The sequence below is a fragment of the Osmerus mordax genome, chromosome 17, assembly GCF_038355195.1.
Source record: "Osmerus mordax isolate fOsmMor3 chromosome 17, fOsmMor3.pri, whole genome shotgun sequence".
In the NCBI taxonomy this organism is placed as follows: domain Eukaryota; kingdom Metazoa; phylum Chordata; class Actinopteri; order Osmeriformes; family Osmeridae; genus Osmerus; species Osmerus mordax.
The window spans coordinates 2398153-2421536 of record NC_090066.1 but is presented as its reverse complement, the minus strand read 5'-3'; the positions used below and the strand labels follow the sequence as shown (position 1 = coordinate 2421536).

At 50.1% G+C, this 23384-nt stretch overlaps 1 protein-coding gene across 1 annotated transcript in view; it reads left to right on the top strand.

Moving 5' to 3' along the window:
- erc1b (ELKS/RAB6-interacting/CAST family member 1b) overlaps positions 1–19061 on the top strand; it is a 30281-nt gene extending 11220 nt beyond the window's left edge. Inside the window, 5 exon segments of the mRNA XM_067254949.1 lie at positions 2314–2507; positions 8897–9032; positions 13043–13174; positions 18278–18445; positions 19002–19061. Of these exon segments, the coding sequence (XP_067111050.1) occupies positions 2314–2507; positions 8897–9032; positions 13043–13174; positions 18278–18445; positions 19002–19061 (690 nt within the window).
- Positions 19062–23384: the final 4323 nt, after the last annotated feature.

The window sequence follows — 23384 nt, the reverse complement described above, 5'->3', positions numbered from 1 at the left end:
TCTCTCCTGTAAGTGCATCGTGGTATGAACAGCCTTGTCATCTGTGGAACTGGAAACCCTCTCCTGCATGCATGTGTGCATGGTCTCTCCTGCATGCTGGGATGTACGATAGGAGCACGTGTACATGCTGTCTCTCAGTGTGTTCTCTCCCTGCACCACAGCTGTGTAGCCTTAATGCAGGTACCGACTGGCCTGAAATGACACAGTTACCCCTTACCACCTCTCTCTCTCTCTCTCTCTCTCTCTCTCTCTCTCTCTCTCTCTCTCTCTCTCTCTCTCTGACACTCTCTCTCTCTCTCTCTCTCTGACACTCTCTCTGACACTCTCTCTGACACTCTCTCTGACTCTCTCTCTGACTCTCTCTCTGACTCTCTCTCTGACTCTCTCTCTCTCTCTGACTCTCTCTCTCTCTCTCTCTCTCTCTCTCTCTCTCTCTCTGTCTCTCTCGCCGTCACACACACCCTGGTCTGTGTCAGGGTGGAAAATCCACGCATCTCTTTTCCTCCAGCCTCCCTCCCTCCCTCCTCCCTTTCTCTCTCTGTCCTCCATCCCGCTCTGTCTGGTCCTCTCCTCCCTATGTTCACATCACTCCTTCCAAAAGAAATGAAAGTGGTGTGTGTGTGTGTGTGTCCGTCCACACAGGGTTTCCTATAAACCCAACGTGTGTGTGATGAGCTACCGACAACCTGACAGACGCTTTCACAGATTGGATAAGACAGCGTCACCACACCCGGACAGTGTGTGTATGGGTGTGTGTGTATTTTTGTATGGCTGTGCGTGTGTGTGTGTAGGTGTCAGTAGGGTTCTGGTGTTTCTCTCAGTGTAAAAAGTGTTTGTTTTATATGACTCCTCCACTTCTCAGTCTGTGAAGAGACATTGCGTGTTTGTGTGTGTGTGTGTGTTTGCGTGTCTGTGTGTGCATGAGTGTGTGTGTAAGAGAGAGAGAGAGATGACCCCACCTCCTAGTCTCACCAGAGAATGGGAGCCACTGTCCTGTCACACACACACACACACACCCTAACCCACGTACGCACACACAGTCCATGTCTAGATCCATGTAATACATACACATGTAATGTTTCCCATGTAGTGTTGGGTAACCGTGAAACATGGTCACCTCTAGAGTCTTAACACTCACATTTGACCCAAGATCAACACACACACACACACACACACACACAGTCCCAGCCCAAGAGCAACATGCTACAGTGCTGGGAAACACAAACACTGCTGCTCTGAACGCTGAGCTAATAACGACAGTTCTGAGAGTTTCCTCTCTCCCTGCTCGTGTTCTCTCTCTCTCCGTCTGTCCTGCTGGGTCACGCCTCTCGCGATCCTACCTCATCCCAACTGTGTTCTGTGGAAAACACACATCTCTGGCCTCATCCCAACTGTGTTCTGTGGAACACACACATCTCTGGCCTCATCCCAACTGTGTTCTATGGAACACACACACCTCTCGCCTCATCCCAACTATGTTCTGTGGAACACACACCATTGTGATGGTTGCCATTGTGCTGGAGGTGGTGGTGTAGGTGTGGTGGTGGTGTAGGTGTGGTGTTGTCCAGACCAGACCAGTCTGAAGGAAACGAATGCCAGAACATCAGACCAGGGCTCTGGAGACCAGCCCAGCAGCCTGGTCTGTCCCAGAGATTCATTCAAGCCTTAGTCAGAACAGGTGCTCGTGTGTGGGTGTGTGTGTATGCAAGTGTGTATGCAAGTGTGTGTGTGTGTGTGCGTGTCCTGAAGTTAACCCCCTCCCCTGCTGTAGATTTACAGCTGTTGTGTTTGGTCAGGAGCCTGTGTGGGGCTGAAGGGGGGGGAGAGGGGTCCGGGGCTGGAGGGGGGGGAGCGGGGTCTGGGCCCAGGTCAGCCAGCCCTGCTAGGGATGCTTCCAAGGAACACAGAGGCAGAGTTAGAGCTGGTCTGGGAGCAGTGCCGGCCGGACGACCAGCCCACGCTCATAAAGACTAATGGCTGTGCAGTTAATGCAGGGATTCATGAGGACTAGGGGACGCTAAGGGCCGGTGTGTGTGTGTGTACGCGCGCGTGTGTACGTGTCGGTGTGCACGTGTGTGTGTGTGTGTGTGTGTGTACATTCTTTGTGGTTAATTTAGCTTTCATGTCTGCATCGTTCTGGCATGCATCCCTAGAACTGCATAATGACACATATTACTAAATGTCAGTTTACATATATATATATATATATATATATATATACATACAGTATAGATGTCTACTACATCTATACGAACTGCACTGTAGGGGAATGGCCATACTTACAGTACCTGGTCTACCTCATGTCCTCCACAGGCCCAGAATGCAACAGTGGAGGCCAAGGCCAATAGGGAGCTAGCCGAGCGCATTTCCTGTCTGGAGGAGGAAGTGAGTCGGCACAGAGAGGATGCTGGGAGGGCGCAGGCGGAGGTGGACCGTCTCCTGGAGATCCTGAGAGAGATGGAGAACGAGAAGAACGACAAGGACAAGAAGATCAACGAGCTGGAGAGGTGAGGGAGGATGTGTGTGTGTGTGTGTGTGTCAGAGGAAACACAGTTAAAGGTGTGTTGACGGGTGTGTAGGTGTGTTATTGGGGGTCTATAGGTGTGTTATGAGGTGTACTGTTCCAACATGTGTGTGTCCTCTGTGTTTGCTATGTAATAACCGATCCATCGGAATCTCATTCCAAACCACCTCCTCTCAAATCCATCATTCATTTTGTGCGAACCAAATGTGTGGATGGGTGTGTACCTGTGTGTGTGTGTACGTGTGTGTACGTGTGTGTGTGACCCGCTGCCCTCGTACCAGACATCCTCCACCCTCCCACCTATGGCGCTCTCAGAAGCCTCACCAGGCCCTGCCCTCTGCGGCAGCTCAGCCAATGGGGGGCGTAGTTTGGGACTACCTGGGCACGTGAGTGGCTTTCAGCTCTGTCACTCAGTGGACGACTGCACGTGATGTCACTGCCTGCCCACGCCCTGCTAACACAGTCTCTTGCAGTAGTACCACAGTACTGCACAGTACTACCACGGCCTGCTAAAACAGTCTCTTGCAGTAGTACCACAGTACTGCACAGTACTACCACGGCCTGCTAACACAGTCTCTTGCAGTAGTACCACAGTACTGCACAGTACTACCACGGCCTGCTAACAGTCTCTTGCAGTAGTACCACAGTACTGCACAGTACTACCACGGCCTGCTAACACAGTCTCTTACAGTAGTACCACAGTACTGCACAGTACTACCACGGCCTGCTAACACAGTCTCTTGCAGTAGTACCACAGTACTGCACAGTACTACCACGGCCTGCTAACACAGTCTCTTGCAGTAGTACCACAGTACTGCCTAACGGTCTACTGCAGGATTACTGAAATAGTACGGAAGTACTATCGTCGTGTTTCGCTCTCTGCTGAACTTCACTTCAAAACACACGTGCACTGAAACTTGAGTTGTTTGGCTGTTTAGTGGTTGTCATGGCAGCTGTAGAATGGCCTTGCAGCCCCTGAGTGGGCCCAGCCTGCCCTCGTCTGGGGTACCCCTGTCCCCCAGCCCGGCTCCTCGTCACCCTGGGGACCTGATAGGACTTTGGTGGCCTTGTTGGCGCGGGCTGTGCGGCTGGATGGGTTTAGCTGGAGGCCTGTGAGGAGCATTTTGTGGCTTCTACCTCCTGGAGTACTGTGTCTGTCTGTCTGTCTCTGTCTGTCTCTGTCTGTCTCTGTCTGTCTCTGTCTGTCTCTGTCTGTCTCTGTCTGTCTCTGTCTGTCTCTGTCTGTTTCTGACTGTCTCTCTGTCTGTCTGTCTGTCCGTCTGTCTGTTTCTGTCTGTCTCTGTCTGTCTCTGTCTGTCTCTGTCTGTCTGTCTCTGTCTGTCTCTGTCTGTCTGTCTCTGTCTGTCTCTGTCTGTCTCTGTCTGTTTCTGACTGTCTCTCTGTCTGTCCGTCTGTCTGTCTCTGTCTATCTGTATGTATGTCCGTCTGTCTGTCTCTGTCCGTCTGTCTGTCTGTCCGTCTGTCCGTTTGTCCATCTGTCCGTCCGTCCGTCCGTCTGTCTGTCTGTCTCTGTCTGTCTGTCTGTCTGTCTCTGTCTGTCTGTCTCTGTCTTCTATTTGTCTATGTTGTTAAGTATGTATGTGTTTGTGTATGTATGTGGGTATACATTTCTTCATCCTTGTGGCCTGTCTTAAAGCTTTTCGTGTGTGTGTGTCTGTGTTTAGTATTCACAACCCTGAGTCTGTATTTGTCAGTCTGTGCACCAACTCTCATGTGTGTGTGTGTTTTAGTTTACGTAGACTAATTGTTGGTAATTATTTTGATTCAAATGTAGAATATTTCACCATCCGCATCTTCTAATGAATAAATAAATATGATGAGATGAATAATGTAATCGATCCACAGCCTAAACTGCCTGGATGGATAGTGAGGGTGAGCGAGTGTGCCTGGGCCTTGTTTATGAATGTTCAAACTTTGTTCTCACATCGAGTTATATCACAGATGTGGCTTTAACACACACCCAGACACACACACACACACACACACACACACACACACACACCCACACACACACCCACACACAAGGCTGTCTCTGGTTCGTTAGCAGCATGGCTGTCACTAGGGAGATGTCGGCTATGTTCACGTCAGATGGGGTGTGACAGCGCCTGGCCTGTAGGGGTTCTGATTGGCTGCAAGGTTTCCACCAGGAAGTCAATGAGTTCACGTTCAGACAGAGACGGCAACAACAACACACACACACACCTCTACCGTTACCGACCACTAGGGCGGCTCTGTTCAATGCCAGCCAACCACAGTCAGAGGATGTCAATAACACCAGGATAGATCAGGTGACCCAGCTCACTGATGTCCCCTGCCGGTGGAACAGCAGTCTGACTGTGGACATCCTGACTGCCCTCTCATCTGCAACCAGACGATCTGCTGTTAGTTACTCAGTTATCTCACTGCTCTGTCTGTCTGTCTGTCTCTCTGTCTGTATGTCTGTCTGTCTGTTTGTCTCTGTCTGTTTGTCTGTCTCTCTGTCTGTCTGTTTGTTTTCCAGCTGTCTGTCTTTCAGATGTGTGTCTGTGTGTCTGGGTTTCTGTGTGTCTGTGTGTCTGTCTGTCTGTCTGTCTGTCTGTCTATGTGTCTGTGTGTCTGTGTGTCTGTCTCTCTGTCTGTCTGTCTGTTTGTTTTTCCAGCTGTCTGTCTTTCAGATGTGTGTCTGTGTGTGTCTGTGTGTGTCTGTGAGTATCTGTGTATGTCTGTGTGTCTGTGTGTCTGTGTGTGTGTCTGTGTGTCTGTGTGTGTGTGTCTGTCCGTAGGGGAACAGGGCCTGCCTGCCTGCAGCTCTTCACAGTAGAACTCCCAGTGGTATCTCTTTGATGTGTGCTCTTGCTTACTAACCTGGCTCTCTGTTCTGTGGTTTATCTCTCCCTTCCTCCCTCTCTCTCCCTCTCCCACTCTCTCTCTACCTCTCCCGCTCTCTCCCTCCCTCTCCCGCTCTCTCTCTTCCACCCCCTTTCCTGCTTTCCCCCTTTCTCTTTCTCTTTCCCCCTCTTCTCTTTATCTTGACACTGGAACACAGTTTTGCTTCAAGGTTAGTACAGCATGTCTCTCTTTCTACATCCTTCCTTCCCTTCTTGACTGGTGGAGTCCAGTTCATCACCCAGTTTAACCCACCAACAGTTTAATTCATAAACGTCATTAAATTAAACCTTTATTACAGTTACATCTTATGTCTGTCAGCCCTTGTTTACTATAATATCAGTCTAAGAAGGACATACTGAGAAGTCCGTTTAAAACTACTAACAGCCAGGAAGCTGCTTCTGGTCTAGTTGACTCGGTCAACACAGCGCCCCCTAGAGGGGCAGAAGGCATCGTAGGTCTCTGCTTTGTTCTCCCACCATCTCTTTCTAACACGCAAACATCTACCATTAGACCAAGAGGACATCTTTGTGTCACAAAGGGTTGGTTGGCAACCACGTTCCTCCCGTGCTACTGCCACACCTGATTCGCTGACTACTATCAGTATTCTGACTGCTGTCTCTCTGTCATTACCTGACTGGAAGTTGTGGTGCTTACTTTCCTGTTAGTGTTGTGCTTGCTGTTTTGTTGTTGTAGTCCTGCTCTCCAAGAAAACCTCCTCTAATCTAGCAGGTGTGACAGGAGACAGGAAGGTCTCTCCCGACCCGCACTCCTGCTTTTGTTCTCATTTCTTCTTCTCTCTCTCTTGCTTTTCGCTGCTTTTCATTATGTTTTGATGTAAGCGGAAGAACTAGCGAGACACAACAAACACAGGGGAGTGACACGACTCGTCTCCAACATCAAGGCTGCCGCCTTGAAAGGGAATCCTTGTCGCCGTGCAGAAATTAATTTTCCCCCAGACGTCGCCGCGCGTCTTTGAACTGGAGAGATGTGGAGATTTGTCAGCAAATGGATGACAATAGACGTGATGCTCACTACAGGGAATGATGCGGCGTGACACCTTACTGGCTGTGAAGACGCTCAAACACACTCCTTGGACGTGTGTGTGTGTGTGTGTGTGTGTGTGTGTGTGTGTGTGTGTGTGTGTGTGTGTGGATGTGTGCTGGGGTGGATCCAGGGTTCCCAGCCTTGCCCAGCAACTGTCAGAGCCATGGTCAAGAGGCGGCAGTAGTGCTGTTGCATTCATCAGATGTTAATGAGCCCAGCACCATTGCACCTGGCAATGTAGCCTAGCCTAGCTAAGTTTAGAACTGTAGCACTTGCAATGTAGCGTAGCCTAGCCAAGTTTAGAACTGTAGCACTTGCAATGTAGCGTAGCCTAGCCAAGCTTAGGACTGTAGCACCTGGCAATGTAGCGTAGCCTAGCCTAGCGTGTCCAGGTCATCCTAGCAACATCCCATCTTACCCATGGGAAAGGCCAGTCCACCAGAACTAGGCCTCATTTAGCCTCGATGGCCCCTCCCTTAGCCTCTGCCAGGATAGTGTCCACGCCGTGGGCTAGGCTTGAAGAGCAGCCAAGGCTCTGGGCCTGGCTGGGAGACAACCGCAAAACACTGAAACTATTCTACGGGATGTTTTAAACTGGAAATATATCCAAATTTATTTATCCTCTAAATATATCGAAAGATATGATTGGTGTTGTTTTCAAAGTAAATCTGAAGAAATGCTGATGATAATTTATTGATAATTCTGAAGCCATTTGAATGCAGTAAACATCTCCCAAAAGCATTTTCGGTAAAATATTAATGCAACAACAGTCCTCAGATGCAGATTTAATATTTTTCTAATGATATTTGCTGAATATTAAAATAGTATAAAAAGCCTTGGTGAAAAAATGTTTCAAGGTCTAAAGTGTCAAAAGACGATCAAAGACGATAAATCCTGCCTGCATTAGTATGTGTGTTGGTGTCTGTGTTTGTGTGTGTCTAAGTACAGGACATTGTATGTTTTAATAAGTGTGTGTTTTTGTGTGTTCGTTTGTGTGTGTGGGATGTGGACCCAGAGTCAGAGAGGGACAGAGATATGGAGAGAGATGGATATACATTTTAGTCATTTAGCAGACGCTCTTATCCAGAGCGACTTACAGTAAGTACAGGGACATTCCCCCCGAAGCAAGTAGGGTGAAGTGCCTTGCCCAAGGACACAACGTCAGTCGGCATGACCGGGAATCGAACTGGCAACCTTCAGATTACTAGCCCGACTCCCTCACCGCTCAGCCATCTGACTCTATTAAAAGAGAGGGAGACTCAGTCATAGAGTGATGCTTGAATTGATATCTTCCTCAGTATGGGTCTCCCGGGGGTATGTTTCGATCACACTTCCTGTGCTCATACATAAGAGGACAGTGCTGCTGTCCAGGTCTGCGGTGCTGTGAGGGCACTTCAGCGGCGGGGATGTTTACATCCTCCTGCACGCAGAACGGTGTCAGCAGTGTACGTAGGGGGAAAAAAGGATACTTTTTTATTATGTATCAGACGTGTGTGTGTGACCCAGCTGCTTATTGAAAGAAACCCCAACCAACCAGATGGCTGGAACATTCCTCTGTATTTATGACCTGTTTCAGTCGCACACACACACACCGGACAAGAAAAGCACACACAGAACACACACACACACCGGACAAGAAAAGCACGCACAGAACAGATATAGAATACTGTTATGAACTCCTGGCAGCTCTCATTCCTGCTACACAGAGAGCTTCAGTCCAACACAGCCTGTTTGTGTCTCATTTACAGAACAATACACTTCTCTACGCTATGCTACATTCCACCTCTCCACGCTACGTCACGCTACACTACAGTATACTACTAGGTACTATGCCACACGACACGAAACAGTCTTCTCGGTTTCCTACGTAGGCCTGTGTGCAGGTAGATCTGGAGTCTACAGAGCTAACAGATTCTTGGAGTGATGCATTGTGGGATATCAGAGCGTGAGTCTTTGAACACGGTAACAATTTACTGGCATTGTTTGACTCACATCTGCTCTGAGGGAGAGAGAGATGGAGAGAGGGAGAGGGATGAGGATGGGGAGAAATGTTGAGAGGCAGAGAGATGGAGTGTGGGATGGAAGGAGAGGTTTTCTTGATCAAGTCAAGAAGTTCTGTGAAACTGATAGGGGCTTTGATGCTGCCAGGTTGCAATCCAGACAACATAGCAGAGACACACGAAACAGAATCACACACACACGCAGTCAGTCCATCATTACAAAGTCCTAATTGGAGCTTTCTCTGTCAGTCATCTCCTGACTTTGAGACATGGTCCCTCGGGGCCACTTGAAGACTCTATGTTTGGAGTATTTGTGTTTGTGTAGACTCTGAGTGTACGCCCTGAATCCTACTGTGTTTCTTTCTAACCTTCCTAACTATGTCGACTTGTCCTCATCGATGTCTCGTGTGTGCGTGTGTGTGTGTGTGTGTGCGTGCAGGCAGATGAAAGACCAGTCTAAGAAGGTGGCTAACCTGAAGCACAAGGAGCAGGTGGAGAAGAGCAGGAACGCCCAGCTGGTGGAGGAAGCACGGAAGAGAGAGGACAACATCTCCGAGAACTCTCAGCAGATCAAGGTGAGGAGCGAGGGAGTGGAGGGGGAGGTGGAGGAGGAGGAGGAGGGGGAGGTGGAGGAGGAGAAGGTGGAGGAGGAGAAGGGGGAGGAGGGGGTTGGGGGGGGTGAAGCTAGGTCAATGCTCTTTCTCTCTCTCACACTCTTTCCCTCCCTCGGTCTCCCTCTGTCTCTCTCTCCCTCCCTCTCTCTTTGAAGCCAGCTCTCGTTGCTTGTTTGAGAATAGCTGGGATTCCTCTCAGGTACAACAGAGGAATCCGTTTCCCAGTCCCAAACCGCACACACCTCCCTCCCTCCATCCATCCATTCCTCCTTCACCTCCCTCCTGACCTCCTTTCCGTTCCCACATTGTGTTTTTGGGGAAACTGGAAGGAGAGATAGATTGACAGACTGTTCTAGTCGAAAACAACAAGACCTAAGAGAGGGTAAGGGGAGGAGGTGAATGGAGAGAGAGAGGTAGAAAGACAGAGGGAGGGGGAAGAGTGAGAGAGAGAGGTAGAAAGACAGAGGGAGGGGGAAGAGTGAGAGAGAGAGAGAGAGAGGTAGAAAGACAGAGGGAGGGGGAAGAGTGAGAGTGAGAGAGAGTGAGAGAGAGTGAGAGAGAGTGAGAGAGAGAGAGACAGAGAGAGACGGACAGACGGACGGACGGACGGACGGACGGACGGACGGACGGAGGGAGGGAGGGAGGGAGGGGGAAGAAAGAGAGAGGTAGAAAGACAGAGGGAGGGGGAAGGAGAGAGACAGAGGGAGAGAATCCTTGGAGCAGCTTGCTTGGCTGCAGCACATCTGTATGTGGATGTAGAAAGCTTCTTAATGCACAGACACGGACCCAAGAACCGTGGTCTGAACGTACCCTAGAACCACCGTACGCAGACAGCTGGGGAAACACAAACAGAACACAGCTAGCCCATACCCTGTGTGTGTGGTTGTGTGGTTGTGTGGGTGTGTGTGTGTGTGTGTGTGGTTGTGTGTGTGTGTGTGTGTGTGTTGTGTGAGAGTGGCACAGAGAGTGGGTCTGTTCCCAGTTCTCTGCTGGGCCTCAGGACAGCACCATCTGCTTTGGTGTGGTTCAGCCTGTTGAATCTGGCAACCCCACTCCCTCTCTCTCACTCTTTTTCCCCATTCTCCCATTTCCTTGCTCTTTTGTGGCCTGTTTTGTGTTTTCCATTTGTTTATATTGCTCCTTGACTTCAGTATGCCTTTGACTCTGGTCAACTCTAGTCAGTGTGTGTGTTTGGAACTTCGTGTACAAACTGTGCTTTGGATGAGCCTATCTCTGAGTGTGTATGTGGTGGTTATGTCCTGGACCGGCAGCCCCAGGGCCATCCCTCTGGGTTTCTACCCCAGCCTGAGAGCCCCAACCCCTGGTCCGGCTCCAGGGTGTCCCCTCCATCCCTGGCCCCCCTCACCCCTCACCCTACCAGGCCCAGAGAGGATCCTCTAACCCTGGATCAGTGTCTAGTGTTTCTGGTCTCTGCTAGCCTTGTAAACATGTTTACAACCTCTCCAGTGCAAAGGATGTAGAACAGATCCAGCACTGTTGGAGAGGGGAAAGGTTCTAGGACGAGACAGGGTGTCGAATCAGGTTCTAGAATGTTCTCGGGGTGGCTCTTGAATGGATGGAGAGTTGTTTGTGTGTGACAGAGAGACAGACAGAGAGACGGAGAGAGAGACGGAAGACGGAGAGAGAGACGGAGAGAGAGACGGAGAGAGAGACGGAGAGAGAGACGGAGAGAGAGACAGACAGAGAGAGACAGACAGAGAGAGACAGACAGAGAGAGACAGACAGAGACAGACAGAGAGAGAGAGAGACAGAGAGAGAGACAGAGAGAGAGACAGAGAGAGAGACAGAGAGAGAGACAGAGAGAGAGACAGAGAGAAAGAGAGACAGAGAGGACATTCTGGTCATGATAAAAGCAGAACTGAAAGCTTTTATTCCCAGATTATTTTCAACAAAAGAGGCATTTCTCCTTAGGCAGGCTCGCATTCAGACAGGCTAGATTTGCACGTGTGGAGTGAATCTCAGCCTTCCCTTGCCTGCCCCCCCCCCCTGGGCCCTCGCCTGCCACCCTGACAGATTGAATATCGACAGATTGAAGAAATCAGCGAGGCCTTTGAGGATGGAAGGGAGGTAAAAGAAGAGAAGAGGGAGAGATTGAATGACCATGGAAGTAGAACACGAAGCAGGAGAGAGAAGGGGGACCCAGCCCTGTAAATACCTGCTTTACTGCATGACTGGACTAGAGGCTGGAGGCTGGACTAGAGGCTGGAGGCTGGACTAGAGGCTGGAGGCTGGACTAGAGGCTGGAGGCTGGACTAGAAGCTGGAGGCTGGACTATAGGCTGGAGGCTGGACTAGAGGTGGAATACTTGGCTAGAATCTGGTCTTGAGGGAGGATCTCGGGTTAAAGGCTAGACTGAAGGCTAGAGGCTAAGTTAGAGGCTGGGTCAGAGGCTTGAGGCTGGGCTGTTTCCTTCAGAGTAACTTGACCGGCAAGCTTGTGGTGGCTCACCAACTCCAAGCATGCCGAGCGGTGGGTAGACCTGCTGCAGAGGCACAGCTGGCACACCACAGGGCCTTACCCACAATCCTCCACTCCTACTGGGCCTCACCCACAATCCTCCACTCCTACAGGGTCAGAGACGAGACAGCTATGGACATAAGAGAAGGAGGGAAGGATGATAAAGAGCAGAGATAGAGAGAAGAGAAAGAAAGCAAAGTCAAAGTAGTGCTTGTGTATGTGGGCTGTGCGGAAATGTTTCCACTGGTGTGTGTGTGCGCGCGTGTGTGTGTGTGCGTGTGTGTGTGTGTGTATGCTTTTACAAGCCCAGGTCCTTGCTAACAAACAGAGTGCTTGTGTCTTGTTTATGTAGTTGTTTATAGAGACTGTAGCTGCTTTTTATCGCAATCACATCCTGACTCATCCTCACATCTATAGACTGCTGATGAAGGGCAACCACACTGTCTCTCTCTCTCTCTCTCTCTCTCTCTCTCTCTCTCTCTCTCTCTCTCTCTCTCTCTCTCTCTCTCTTCCTCACTCTCTCTCTCTCTTCCTCTCTCTCTCTCTCTCTCTCTTCCTCACTCACTCTCTCTTCCTCTCTCTCTCTCCCTCTCTCTCTGATTTTAGCCTCACCTTGAATATCTATCAGAAATAAAAGCTCTAACCTTGGAAACACTGAAGAAAGAATAGCTAGAGGCAAAGTCGCACACACACACCCTCACACACACTCACACACACTCACACACACGCACGCACATTCACACCCACACACCAGGGGTCTGTGGCTAAGAGCATATTTTACAAGCGTCCTCCTGGTCATCCTCTGATTGGCTGTTAGTTGTGAAGTGGTCATCCTCTGATTGGCTGTTAGGTGTGAAGTGGCCACAGGAAGTCACCAACAATCCCACCCATCCCACCATTTTTATTTGAACGCGCCCCTCTGATATGTTCCTGTGGTGTGTGTGTGTGTGTGTGTGTGTGTGTGTGTGTGTGTGTGTGTGTGTAGAACAAGCTTGAACTAGTGTGGTCTGTCGGGATGGAATGACAGACATGCAAACAGAAAGGGACAAGCAGGATTCATGAGTGCCCGTTGTAATTACTCTCCTCTTTCCTCTCATCCCAGCAAGAGCTGACATTTAGTGTGCTCCTGCTGGACACATGTAATGTGCGCGCGTGCATGGGTGATGGATGATGAGAGAAAAGGAAGGGAGGGTATTTGGGTGTCTGTGGGAGTCAGTATGTTCACATCCTCTCAGACCAAAATGGTTATAATGGCGCAAGCCAACACTGTGTGTGTGTGTACGTATGTGTGTGTGTACGTGTGTGTGTGGACACGGGAGTTATGGTCTAATGGAATAGGCAGACAGTGAAATTCAGAAACAGACAGACAAGCAAACCAATTGGCGACCCTCTGGTAGAGTGTAGAGAGGTATGTGTGTGTGTTGTAACGTGTGTGTGTTGTAACGTGTGTGTTGTAACATGTGTGTGTTGTAACGCGTGTGTGTGCGTTGCAGGACTCGCTGCGTCAGAAGGAGGAGCGTATCGAGGAGCTGGAGGAGGCTCTGAGGGAGAGCGTTCAGATCACAGCAGAAAGAGAGATGGTGCTGGCTCAGGAGGAGTCTGCTCGCACCAGCGCAGAGAGACAGGTGGGGTGCACACACACACACACACCCAGACATACACACACTCACACACACACCCACACACTCCCATACATACACACACACACACACACACACACTCCCATACATACACACACACACACACTCCCACACATACACACTCTCTCACACACACACACACACACACACAAACACACACTCCCATACACACACCCATACCCATACACACACACACACTCCCATACATACACACGTACACACACACACACATACACAGGTGAGTCTTCTCGTCTCTCTGGGCAGGAGAGGAAAAATCCTCCAGCCATCCAGCCAGCAGTCACGTCTATTTAGTCTAACACACACACACACACACACACACACACACACCTCCTTTGAGCTTGGTACACTGCGTTTGGGTTTTGAGCCAGATCCTTTCCCCCTCTCCTACCCTGGTTCTACCCATGGCTGGGGGCCGGGGGGGCTGGGGGGGGGGGGGGGCGCGCGGGGGTGCTGGGGAGTTAGTGGTGTTGGGTGGAGTAGCCAGGAGAGCCTCCAGTGGTTAATTACAGCTGGACGGGAGCTGCAGGCCAACGGAGCTGCTAAGCCCTCCGCTTCCAGCCTCCCCCCAGTACCTCCACCCTCCCTCTCTCTCTCCATCCCTCTACCATGTACTCCCTCCCTCCTTCCCCTCTGTTCTTTCTTCTCCATATCCCTCCTTCTCTCCCTCCTCTTAGTCCCTACAGCCCTCCTCTCCCTCCTTCTCTCCTTCCTCCAGTCTTCCTCACCTTTCCAGCTTTCCTCTATCTCACACGTTCTCCTTCTCTCCTCGCCCCCCAACCCTCCAGAGCCAGGTTTGGAGAGCCAGGCTTTCCCAGTTCCGTAGCCAGGCTGTGGGAGAGGAAACTGGGGTGGGGAGGCAGGGTCCTGGGGGAGATCCCCTGGAGCTCCTCACCGAGACTCCAGACCAACACACACACACATACACAAAGTCTGAGGGGGACAGCCAGCATAGAGGAACATACCTCTACAAGCCGGACAGAAGTATAGCTGGCCATTTGTTAATGATTAAGCTGGAGCTTTATTGCTTAGACTTTGGGTTCAAACTTTAGAAATCCTGAATTTAGTGTCCGGACAAACTCAATGACACAGTCGCCTTTCATACTGCTCTGCACGCACGCACTCACTCACACACACACACACACACACACACACACACACACACACTTTGCATGTATGGCGTGTGTGACCTACTCTCACCCACCTGCTGTCTCCCCCCGCCTCTCCCCCCGCCTCTCCCCCCGCCTCTCTCTCACTGTATTCCTGGTGTACCAACACAGGAACACTAGGGCCAGTCTCAGACCAGCACCAGAACCAGGACAGTCACTCTCTATTTTAACGGATGTCTTCATAGCATAGACACCACTGCCAAACCACTCAGCCTACCCAGAGAAGCAGCCAGGGTAATTAGGGAGCATATACAGATGATGCCCTCTCTCTAACACACACACACACACACACACACACACATTCGCTCAATGTCAGGCTGAGGGTATTTCCAGCTCTTCTGGTGACACAGATGACTCCTATGTGCGCGCGCGAGGGAGATTTACGGCCTGGGTGTGTGAACAGGACAGTGGTGTGGCTGTAGAGGCCGTCCAGTCAAAACGTTTGGCTGAGACCACATGAAAACACATCGTTCCTGCAGACATGACTCAGCACTGCAATGACACACCGCACACTCCGGAGACGGGCGACCAAATGAAGCCCAGTCTTTCTCCTCCTTCCTTCCTTCCCTCTCTCTCTCTCTCTCTCTGTTTCAGTCTCTGTGAGTGTCCCTCTACCTCGCTCCTGTCCCCAGTCCCTGTTGTAACAGGCGCTCAGTGTTCACTGTCAGCATGATGCACCTCCTCAGCTTTCCTCAACTCTCCTTCTGTTTCCCATCTGCCTGCCTGTCTGTCTCTCTGCCTGTCCGCCTATCTGTATGTATGTCTGCCTGTCTGTCTGTCTGAACACAATGCAGTATCTCTTTCTTTCTCTGTTTGCGTATGTGCTGTCCTCGGTTCTCAGCTTGGCTTTGGCATACTTCTATAATCTCCCTCTCTCCTCTCTTCTCTCCTGTTTCTCTCTGTTCTGTTGCTTCTCTGCTCCTCACTACACTGCCTGTGTAAAGCACTTTCATGATCCAATGCATGACGCCAACCACATGGGCTTTAAGTGGTACAAGGTACGGCTCTGTCTGTCTGTGACTGTCTGTCTGTTTGTGACTGTCTGTCTGTTTGTGACTGTCTGTCTGTTTGTGACTGTCTGTCTGCCTGTCTGTGACTGTCTGTCTGTTTGTGACTGTCTGTCTGCCTGTCTGTGACTGTCTGTCTGTGACTGTCTGTCTGTTTGTGACTGTCTGTCTGTTTGTGACTGTCTGTCTGCCTGTCTGTGACTGTCTGTCTGTTTGTGACTGTCTGTCTGTTTGTGACTGTCTGCCTGCCTGTCTGCCTGTGACTGTCTGTCTGTCTATCTGTCTGTCTGTGTGACTGTATGCCTGCCTGCCTGCCTGCCTGCCTGCCTGCCTGCCTGCCTGCCTGCCTGCCTGTCTGTCTGTCTGTCTGTCTGTCTGTCTGTCTGCCTGTTTGTGACTGTCTGCCTGCCTGTCTGTCTGTGACTGTCTGTCTGTGACTGTCTGTCTGTCTGCCTGTTTGTGACTGTCTGCCTGCCTGTCTGTCTGTGACTGTCTGTCTGTGACTGTCTGTCTGTCTGCCTGTCTGACTGTGACTGTCTGCCTGTCTGTGTGTCTGCCTGTCTGACTATCAGCTTCTCTGTCCTTTTTGTCTGTGATTTTCTGCTCCATTTTGTATCATGTCACACATAATATAATATCATATTATCTAGAGGTGTGTGTGTGTGTGTATATCCTGTAGTGGAACAGAGACGTCCCTCACACATTTTCTTTTCCAACTTCTATATCTTTTTATTTCTTCAGTCTCCTGTTCTCATCAGCACCCTCGCCCATTTGGAACGACATCTTCATGCGTCTGTGAAGCACACAGAGATTTCACTCTCCTTTCTCTCTCCGTTTCTCTTTGTTTCTGCTGACGTTGCCGTTCTCGGTGGATTTATTCTGTGAAATATTTGGCATGCTCAACTTTTTCTTTCTCTCTGCATCACTCTCTCTCGATCTTTCTCGCCCTCTCCGTCTCTCTCCCTTTTCTTTTCTCTTTCTCTCTCTCTCTCTCTCTCTCTCTCTCTCTCTCTCTCTCTCTCTCTCTCTCTCTCTCTCTCTCTCAACGTCTCTCACCTACCCGTCTCTCTCCATCTCACTCTTGCCCTCCTCTCTCGCTCTTTCTCTCCTTCCTCCCTCTCTCTTCCTCCTCAGGAAGAGAGTGTTTCAGGATTCAGCCATCCCAGCTGTGCCACGGCGTTCCCTCTGTAGTTCCTCGCTCTGTGTTAGTGGTGCCCAGTAGGGATTGGATGTTGACCCTTCTCTCCCACCTGCATTCTCTCTCCCAAGGACTAGAGACTGGAGGGGAAGGTCGGCAGGTCACTTTATACATGGGGTCTCAGGGGCCAATCTGGGTGTTGAGGCTCAGCAATAACTGTGACATTCTGTGACCCCCTTCCACACACACACACACTCACACACACACACACACACATCCAGGCTCCTTGTGTTTCACACTTCAAGGTGTTGGAGCTCAGAGCAGTTGTTTATGACCTGACAAACATCTGAGGGTCTCTCTCTCTCTCTTGTTTCTCTCACCCTCATGCACACACCAACACATCGCAGGTGTTTGTAGCTGTACGGTCTGACTCATCAAGCTGGTGGTTTGCTCAGCATCAGTCTAGATACCACTGACCACCTCCATGTCAGCAGAGATGAGAAGCACTCCTGTACTTAAGTAGATCGCCATTTATTTGAAAGGTTGAACAAATATGTTTTAACAATGTTTCCAAAAAAAAGTTTTGAAAGGTTGACATTTTCCACAAAAAAATTTGGAAAGGTTGAATAAATATTTTCCAAAAAGATTCTACATTTATTTGAAAGGTTGAAAAAATATTTTTGAGAAAAAGTTTAGAAAAGGTTGTAATTTTGGAAAAGAAAGTTTAGAAAGGTTGAAACAATATATATATATATATATATATATTTTTTTTTTTAAGAGAGAAAGAAAGAGGGTGCAGCCTAGGTCTGACTCTCTCCAGAGGCTCCAGACAGAGAAGGAGTTCAGGGCTTTCCTTCCCCCAGGATAGGACACTCTGGGCTGGGTCGACCCAAGGCCTGCCTCCCCCTAGGGACTCGGCAACATGCAGAAGGTGTGAAGTGTTACTGGTGCAGCTTTTCTCCTGATATATCAGCAGGAAAAAATACTGTGGTAGGCTTATGTTTTGAAGATGTGGCCTCCGCACCCTGATCCAGATTAGGTTCAGACTGGTGGCAAATCAAAGCAACGTGTTCCTCTAGTCTGGTCTGAGCAATGTGTTCCTCTAGTCTGGTCTGAGCACCGTGTATCTGTTACTGTCTGCAGAGGTCTGTGAAAGAAAGGCAGAGAGAGAGTCAGAGGGAGATGGAAAGAGAGAGTCAGAGAGAGTCAAAGAGTGTCAGAGAGAGGGAGAGAGAGTGTCAGAGACAGGGCGAGGGAAAGAGAAAGAGAGAGAGAGAGGGAAAGAGAGAGTCAGAGTGTGAGAGAAAGAGAGAGAGAGAGAGAGAGAGAGAGAGAGAGAGAGAGGGAAAGAGAGTCAGAGTGTCAGAGAGAGAGAGAGAGAGAGGGAAAGAGAGAGTCAGAGAAAGAGAGAGAGGCTTCCAGCAGGCTGGGTTGTAGCCCAGCCTATAGACCTGACTAGCAGAGACAGGGTAGACCACATCATTCTCCAACCCGTGAGAAACACACATGCACACACACACATCCCGCACATAAAACTGCCACAGTCTGATTTACACCCTGCAGCCTCTGGCGTCGTGTCCCCTGGTTACTAACCATGGACAACAAGGACAGAAGGAAAGAGAGGGATGGAGAGTGAAAAAGAGTGACAGAGCAGAGAAACTTTGTTCACCCCACAAACAGCCCGAATTAGCATTCAGAAGGGTGTGATGTCACCCTAATGCGGTCCTTCTTTGGTGCCTGTGTGTGTGTGTGTCAGATGGAGGAGCTGCTAGCAGCCATGGAGAAGGTGAAGCAGGAGCTGGAGGCCATGAAGGCCAGGCTGTCGTCCACGCAGCAGTCCCTGGCTGAGAAGGAGAACCACCTGACCACACTGCGCGCTGAGAGACGCAAACATCTGGAGGAGGTCCTGGAGATGAAGTGAGATGCTCTCACACAGACACACACACACACACTCTGTCTCTCTCACACACACTATCTCTGTCTCTCACATACACTCACACATACACTCTTTCTCCTTCTCTCACACACAATCACAAACGCACTTTCTCTATCTCTCTCCTTCTCTCACATACACACACACACACACTCATACACACAGTCCCATTCTCTCTATCTCTCTCTCTCTCTCTCTCTCTCTCTCTCTCTCTCTCTCTCTCTCTCTCTCTCTCTCTCTCTCTCTTGTCACATACATTCTCACTCACAGTCACAGACATTCTCTCCTCACGAACACAGTCACATTCTCTCTCTATCTCTTTCCCTCCCCCTCCATCTAACACATACTTTTCTCAGTTCTCCTCTTATCTTCTTCCCCTCTCCCTCTCTTTCTCTGAACTTTGATCATCTTTTGTTTTTCTTCTCTCGCCCCCTCTCTCTTCCTCATTATCTTAATGACCCCCCCTTCACACACACACACTCACACAAGTCCTCTCACAGTCCTAAGCCCTGATAAGCTTCTGGAATGCGGTGTGTGAATGTTTCAGCTCTTCTCTACAGACAGGGACATAGCCCTGAGTGGCAGAGTCTTCTGTGTGATGAATTAGCTTCTGAGTGTCCACTCGACCACTTTGTGTGTGTGAGTGAGTGAGAGAGAAGGAGAGTGTGTGTCTGTGGGTCAGTCTTTGTGTGTCTGAGAATGTTTTTTGTGCCAGTGTGTGTGTGTGTGTGTGCCAACCCAGTGTCGCCTGGCGACGGGCCATCCAGCATACTCCTTGTTAAAACAGAAGAACATAAAATGGCGTCCTCTGAGGATACAACAGCGTTTAGGTTTCCGCCAAAACATCCGACCACATCGATTATCCTTCCCCTTTCTGCCGCTCCTCACCGCTCCACCAACACAGACCAGGAAATATCTGCTTCGCTGCGTTTTAAACACACACACACTCACACACACTCTCTCCCACTGGCTCTCCCTGACAGCATACAGGAGGGTAAGCTCTATGGTAATTGGACTGCAACCGGACATTGGGTCTCTGAGGTTCTGTAGGGCTTAGCTGTGGCCCGGCAGTCCAGCCGGACCACTGGGCTGGGTCATGTAAGACGATACAGCAGAGGGGGAATATACACACCCAGCTACAGCTTTCAGGGTCAGCCAGCCAGGCCCACTCTGCCTAAAAGGAGCATGTCCTGGTTCGGTGGGTTAGACCACTCTGCTAATATAGAGGTGCAGTGACCAAACCACCTCTGTTACACAAGACCAGGCTGGTGGTTTGATCTCCAGAGGTAGTGAGCTGCTGATCTGTAAAGGGTTAGTGTGTGTGTGTGTGTGTGTGGTACCTCCTAGTCCCACAAAGTGTCCATTCAGGTGGCAGGTGAGCTGCTAATTGCCCTTTTTATAGCCGTGGTTCCAGCCGGGTGGCAGTGCTGCGGAGCTATTACAAGGATGAGAGCTTTAGAAAGCATAGCCGCCCAGTGTGTGTGTGTGTGTGTGTGTGTGTGTCACTGTGTGTGTGTGTGTATGTGTGTGTGTGTGTGTGTGTGTATGTGTGTGTATGTGTGTGTGTGTGTGTGTGTGTGTGTGTGAGCGCTGTGAATTGAAGGGAGCATTGTGTCAGTGTGGTACAGACCCACTAAATGATTTATTGTTAATTTCCAAACACACACACACACTGTACTGTAGGTATAATTTGCTATTAAAATAGGTGTAGCTGTAACAGCAGTTAGCACTTTTTAACCACTTTTTAACCTGTGAAATATTTAGCCTGTTGCTTTGTCTCCGCTAGAAACCCCTGCCTTTTTTAATGTCATCTACCTACCCCGTTTAGCCCAGGGTGACACCAGGTTTAGCCCTGGTGTAGTCCTGGTTTGGCGCACACAGCCCATAAGTTTAATCTCCACTCAGTTTGTTTAGAGAATGTTTTATTTGTTTCCTCAGATTTCCTCCAGGTACTACATGAACATATTTCCCTCCCAGAGCTCTCCTGGACAGTAATCTTCAGTGGATTAGGCTGCTTTATGTCCCATCGTAGATCTCGGCTGTGGAGGCTGTCAACAATGCTGTGTACGGCCTCCTCCGGTCCAGTCTGGGCCCACCTCTCTTCTGCTCTAAATCAGGGGGGAGGGGGGGAGGGGAGGTCCAGTCTGGCCCACCTCTCTCTGCTCTAAATCAGGGGGGAGGGGGGGGTGGGGAGGGGAGGGGGGGGACACAGAAGCCAGCACAGTCTGCCTGCCTGGTTTGGACTCGGGAGAGAGGAAGTGAGGGAGAGAGACGCAGACAGAGACGGTGAGACAGAGGGAGAAAAAAAAGGGATTCTTGTAATACCCTGATGGTATTCCCCTCCATCCCATCCATTCAGTTATCCCTCCCCCCCCCTTCCTGCGTTGTCTTCATGGCTCTCAACATGCCCTCAGAGGGCTTGTTCAAGGTCAGACATCAGGATGCAGATCCATATGTCTTATCAATAGTGAAGCACACCGAAGAATGTACACACACACCGCACACTCCCCCACACTCACTCACTCATCCACACACACTAACCCACACACCCTCGTCACACAACATGCAGGGGAGTTCAGACTCTCAAAGGGAGGATTTTCCTGCCTGCAGCACGACAACACTATTTTCCTCGAGATAAATCACCTCAACGGTCACAGTCACCAACACACGAACACACACACGCTCTCACACACACACATGCGCGCACACACTGACACACACTCTTCCAAATTGTGTGTGTGTGTGTGTGAGAGCGTGCGTGTGTGTGTGTTCAGCCTCAGATGTTGGAATGTGCAGAGTCAGGGGGGAAAAACAGCAGGATACTGAGCAGAAATCACAAGCTGATGAATCAGAGCCTGTGTTTTCCCTCCCTGTGTCGACTGCGTTCCGCTTCGCTGCTTCTCCGCTGTTCTGGCTTTCCCGCTGCTCATCAGAGGAACCCATGTTTTGGGTAGAACCCCCCGGTTCCACTGACGGGTCCTGGTGGAACGTTTCCCCAGGTCTCTGCTGAGCAGGGAGGAAGGCTTGTTGTCAGTGGCGCGCTGTCAAACACACAGGCCTTCCAAGAACACATATTAGAGACTTGATTTATAGCGCCCACACACAGAGATTCAAAAAGATCACACACGCGTACTCTGACCACGGGACTGTGTTGATCTGCTTTCTGTCAACACACCTGCTCACGGGAGCTTACCTGGCTGCAGGAGCAGAGGTGACTGGACGTGCTGGGTCATTAAAGGTCTGAATTATGCTATAAATAACCTGAAGAAAACAGAGAGGCAGGGGAGAGGCAGGGGAGAGGCAGGGGAGAGGCAGGGGAGAGGCAGGGGAGAGGCAGGGGAGAGGTAGGGGAGAAGCAGGGGAGAGGCAGGGGAGAGGCAGGGGAGAGGCAGGGGAGAAGAGAAGAGGGATAAGCTTTGTTTGTGGCAGGTGGTTGATTAGATGAAAAACCAAGACAAGCCAGACGGAGAGAGAGAGAGAGAGAGGGAGAGGGAGAGGGAGAGGGAGAGGGAGGGAGATCTGGCAGGTTTGTTTCGTCAGGCCAAACATAACAGTGGAGACTGTCCAACAGGCCTCACTCTCTCCTCTTGAGTTATATCCCTTCTGACTCCAATCTCTCTCTCTTTCTCTCCACATTTCTCATTCATTCATGTTGTGGTCAGATCTCTGTGAATATATGAGCTGTTTACATCATGGCCTAATAATTCCGTCCCCCCCAATAGACCCATTAGATAACCTGACTGATCCATCATCTGTAAGCCCTCTCTTCTTCTACTCCGCTGCTCTCTGCTGCTCTCCTCCTCTCCTCTCTCATCCTCTTCTCCTCTCTGCTCCTCTCCTCAGTGTGAGAATGCCAGCACTCCTGTCAAACACTGTATGGGAATAATCGATTCTCAAGCCTGAGAAGCAACAGTGTTTTATAACGGTGTTGAATTCACCGTCTAGAGAGACCCTAGGCACTCTCTCTCTCTCTCTCTCTCTCTCTCTCTCTCTCTCTCTCTCTCTCTCTCTCTCTCTCTCTCTCTCTCTCTCTCTCTCTCTCTCTCTCTCTCACATTCACACACACAGTGAAGGGGGATGGGATAGATATCAAGTGTTTTATCGTAGGATTGGGCTGGGTTCCCAGTGGATGGGTTAAGGAGAGCTATTTGATCTGGGATAATTGATTTTGCATACAAGCTTTTTTTTTGTTGCCTTTTGGTGTTCCCTCAGAGACAGGTGCAGGTAACTGAACCTGCCCCTGTTACAGACCAGGCCCCTTTAAGGCTGTCAGCCCTGAGAACCGACCTGATAAATCTGTCATGGCCGCTCTGTTGACTAACACTCACTTAATCTAATTAGCAGTTTCCTCTCATGTGTGCCAGCAAGATCTTGAAGCTTGAGCTTGAAAACACACACACACGCACGTACACACAGTCACTACTGAAACCTACTGGAACTAAACGTGTCCTCACATAGAACTGAGCTAGGTGCACACACACACATACATAATCACACACCACACACACAGTGAAAGAAGGATGAATAATACATGTGTGTGGGATGTTATAAGTAGTGCACCCAGCACTGAGAGGTCACACAGAAGGCCTCTTTCCATCTACACACCCTGTTTCACCCCTGACCCCTGACCCTGCACTGTTTGACTGACAACCGAGAGCAGGTTTCACACACACACACACACACGCGCGCGCGCGCGACACACACACACACACTGAAGCATAGTTTTCCTGCTCTTAACCTCATTGGCTGGTTGTGTGTTTATGCCTGTAGGCGAAAGCACTCACACACACACTCAAACACACTCTCGCTCAAGGTTAAATATATGAATTAACTTCAGCTATCCTGCTCTTTGGGAAAGAAACGGCTTGCCTGCCTGTCAGTCAGTCAGTCTCAGTTCCCCTTCCTGCTCAGGAAGTGGACAGCTGGATAG